Here is a 2,891-nt window from a genome sequence, read left to right on the forward strand (position 1 = left end):
TGGCGCAGGATAGAGCAGGGTTTAGGGCTGTTGTGCATAGGGTCGCTATGAGTCGCAACCGACTCGACGGCACATAACAACACAACACAACGTTCTGGATAAGTGGCCCATCTGGAACCGATCTAGGGAACTCTGGTGGCAAAGTTTATGGGGAGCCACGCTGCTCACCCCGAGGTGGCACCTCTCTGCGGCGCAAATCCTGCAATGGCTCCGCTGGAGAAAGAGGCACAGTCTCCTTCGGGGCGATTAAAAGCCTCTGAAAACTCCCGGGAAGGTCCGTTACAAGGAGGTTCTGACGTGCCTGCAATTGAGCAAAAGCAGTAGTGAAGCAGTTGAGAGATCCAGCCTAGTTTCTGCAGGCACTAGAGTCACACACCTGAGCACGGCCGGGAGGCGGGGCTGTGGCCCGGGGGCCCGCTGTGCTGCCGGAAGCGGCAGGTGTGCCAGCTGGTGCCTCGGCCACGCCCACGCAGCCCCCGCCCCGCCCCTCCTGGTGGGCGGGGCCACTTCCGGGTCCGCTGTGGGACGTGGCGGCGGCGGCCGTTGACCTGTTGGTCGCCGCGTCGCCTGAGGTGTAAGGGGGTTCACTGCTTGCCCCCAGCCCTCGAGCCGGCTCTCAGGGTCATGGGGTCGTGCCCCCTCCGGCCGCCGCCCTCCCCGGTCCCCTGACAGGCCCGCGCGAGGGCGTCACGCCCGTCCTGCGCCCCTGCTGGCCCACCATGAGCGCCAACCCCCAGTGGGACATCAGCAGGGCGCTGGGGATGGCCAGGCTCTTCCACCTGGTGTGTGGGGTTCGGGATGCCTGCGTGACCCCCTTCCTGACCCTCTACCTGAGGCATCTGGGCCTGACGGCGCCCTGGGTGGGCATCCTCATGGGCACCAAGCACCTGATCGCAGCCTTGTGGGCTCCCTTCTGTGCCTTCCTGGCCACGAGCTGTCAGAGGAGGAGAGCGCTGCTCGTGGGCTCGCTGCTTGGCTCCATGGGCACCAGCCTGCTCATGGTCCTGGTCCCGCCTCTGGACAACGGCCCGGTGTCGCGGGTGTGTAATGGAAGCAGCCGTGTGGCTACGACAGTCGGACCTCTGGGGGTCTCACAGGCTGTGGACCTCACCCCAACTCAAGAGTGGGCCTCACGCCACGGAGAGGAGCCTGCGAGGTTTCTAGCCAACAGTACTGAGATCATGGAAATCTCAAGTTTCAGAAACAGAGTTGAGGACAGTGACCAAGAGGTTCTCCGTCATCTGTCCAGCAACCTAGGGGACTCTGTGGAAAGAGTCAGAACAGGACCCCGAGGTCTTCTCCATCACACTGCTGCTTTTGAGGTGGTGGGTAGTGTCCTCTCCCCTCTTCCCAAGAGGACACAGCTGGGGCGTCCAGCCAACGTGTCAGTAACCCTGGAGACAGCCCAGCCCCTTGCCCTTTCCTGGCAAGGGCTGCAGTGGACTTTCATCTTCTCTTTGGGGTCCTTGGTCTTCTGGGAGCTGCTGGCAGCGCCCTTGGAGCAGGTGGCCGACGACAGCCTTTACGAATACCTGGACTTTGTGGATGCCACTGACCGCTACCGAAACCTGTGGATTTGGAGATCACTGGGCATGTCAGCAGGCGCGTGTGGCATCGTGGCTGTGGTGGGGCAGCTGGATTGTCTTTTGGTGACAAATGGCCCCAAGAGTGTGTTGCACTTCTACGGCTACTCACTGGTCAGCCCCCTCATCCTCCTGGTGAGCCTTGCCTTACCTGTTACCGTCTGCAGGCAGCAAGAGTCCAGCTCCAAAATGGGCAAAGCACTATCACTCATAAGGGGCGAACCGTATCTCATCCTCCTGGCCCTCACTGTCTTTTTGGTAGGAGCTGCAGTCAGCACTTCGCAAAACTTTCTCTTCTGGCACATGGAGGACCACGGCAGCAGCGAGCTGGTCATGGGCTTCTCAGTCGCCCTCAGCTTGCTGGGGGAGGTTCTCCTCCATCCGTTCAAGGCAGTGCTACTGGGGAAACTGTCCAGGGTGGGCATGCTGGGGCTGGGCCTGGGCTGCCTGGCTGCACAGCTGCTCTATTATTTCTTCCTGTGGAGCTGGTGGTCTGTCCTCCCCATCCAGATCCTGGGTGCCTTCAGCAGCAGGATGATTTGGTGGGCAGTGGGGGCCTCATTGGAAGACCTGGCTACTCCTGTAACAGAGAAACCTCTGACTGCCATGTTCCAAGGCCACTTGTATGGGGGTGGGTCCAGCCTGGGTAGCCTGGTAGGGGGCTTGGTGGTAATGTCCTCCAGTGTGGCCATGCTCTACCAAGCCTGCTGCGGGGTCCTGCTGTTCTGGCTGGCCTTACTCCTTGCCATCTGGAGGAGGCTACCCCAGGAGCGGAGGATCAACTACTCCAAGTTGCTGGTCATGGAGGCCAGCGATGCCAGCGACTCCGAGGAGGGGACTGAGCGGGACTGGCTTGTGAAAGCCATGAGGGAGGAACACTCAAACTGAAAGGGGTGAGAGGAAGTCATTGCCATGATGAGCTAGGAAGGAGCCAAAGGACTGGGCAGAACTCAGCCTGTTAAGAATCCTGCCCTGGACCAAGGAGAGAGTGAGGGCACACCCATGAGTGATTTTCTTTATGTAGTAAAGGTATATTTTGCTTTTTGTCACCCAATCTTTTTTTTTTTTTTCAAATAGTGGAGGAGGAATACATTTGTTAAGAAAAAACAAACAAAATCTCTTTGTATTCACTGTCCTTTGATGTATAAGGAAGGTCTTTGGGAGCTTTACTGGTACTGACTCTGGTGCTGTGGAATTCGTCAGCAGCTGAGATGATCAAAGCAAATTGGCAGGACCAGGAAGGCCCTGGGGGCCTGCAGGGTGCTTGGCACAGGGAGCTGGCTTCGATGAGTCATGTACATTCCCAGG

The 2,891-nt window shown here is 58.9% G+C and overlaps 1 protein-coding gene across 1 annotated transcript; it reads left to right on the forward strand.

The window, feature by feature from the left end:
* The first annotated feature begins 719 nt into the window (after positions 1 to 719).
* Positions 720 to 2,471, forward strand: MFSD6L (major facilitator superfamily domain containing 6-like). Its single transcript, XM_006900503.1, has one exon. It carries the CDS (start codon positions 720 to 722, stop codon positions 2,469 to 2,471), a length of 1,752 nt encoding a protein of 583 aa, XP_006900565.1.
* Positions 2,472 to 2,891: the final 420 nt, after the last annotated feature.

Source organism: Elephantulus edwardii, unplaced genomic scaffold (genome assembly GCF_000299155.1).
Source record: "Elephantulus edwardii isolate Elephantulus edwardi_28Jun2011 unplaced genomic scaffold, EleEdw1.0 scaffold00286, whole genome shotgun sequence".
NCBI lineage: Eukaryota > Metazoa > Chordata > Mammalia > Macroscelidea > Macroscelididae > Elephantulus > Elephantulus edwardii.

Excerpts from the sequence above, each read along its gene's own strand:
- MFSD6L (XM_006900503.1), top strand. The coding sequence starts at position 720 with ATGAGCGCCAACCCCCAGTGGGACATCAGCAGGGCGCTGGGGATGGCC.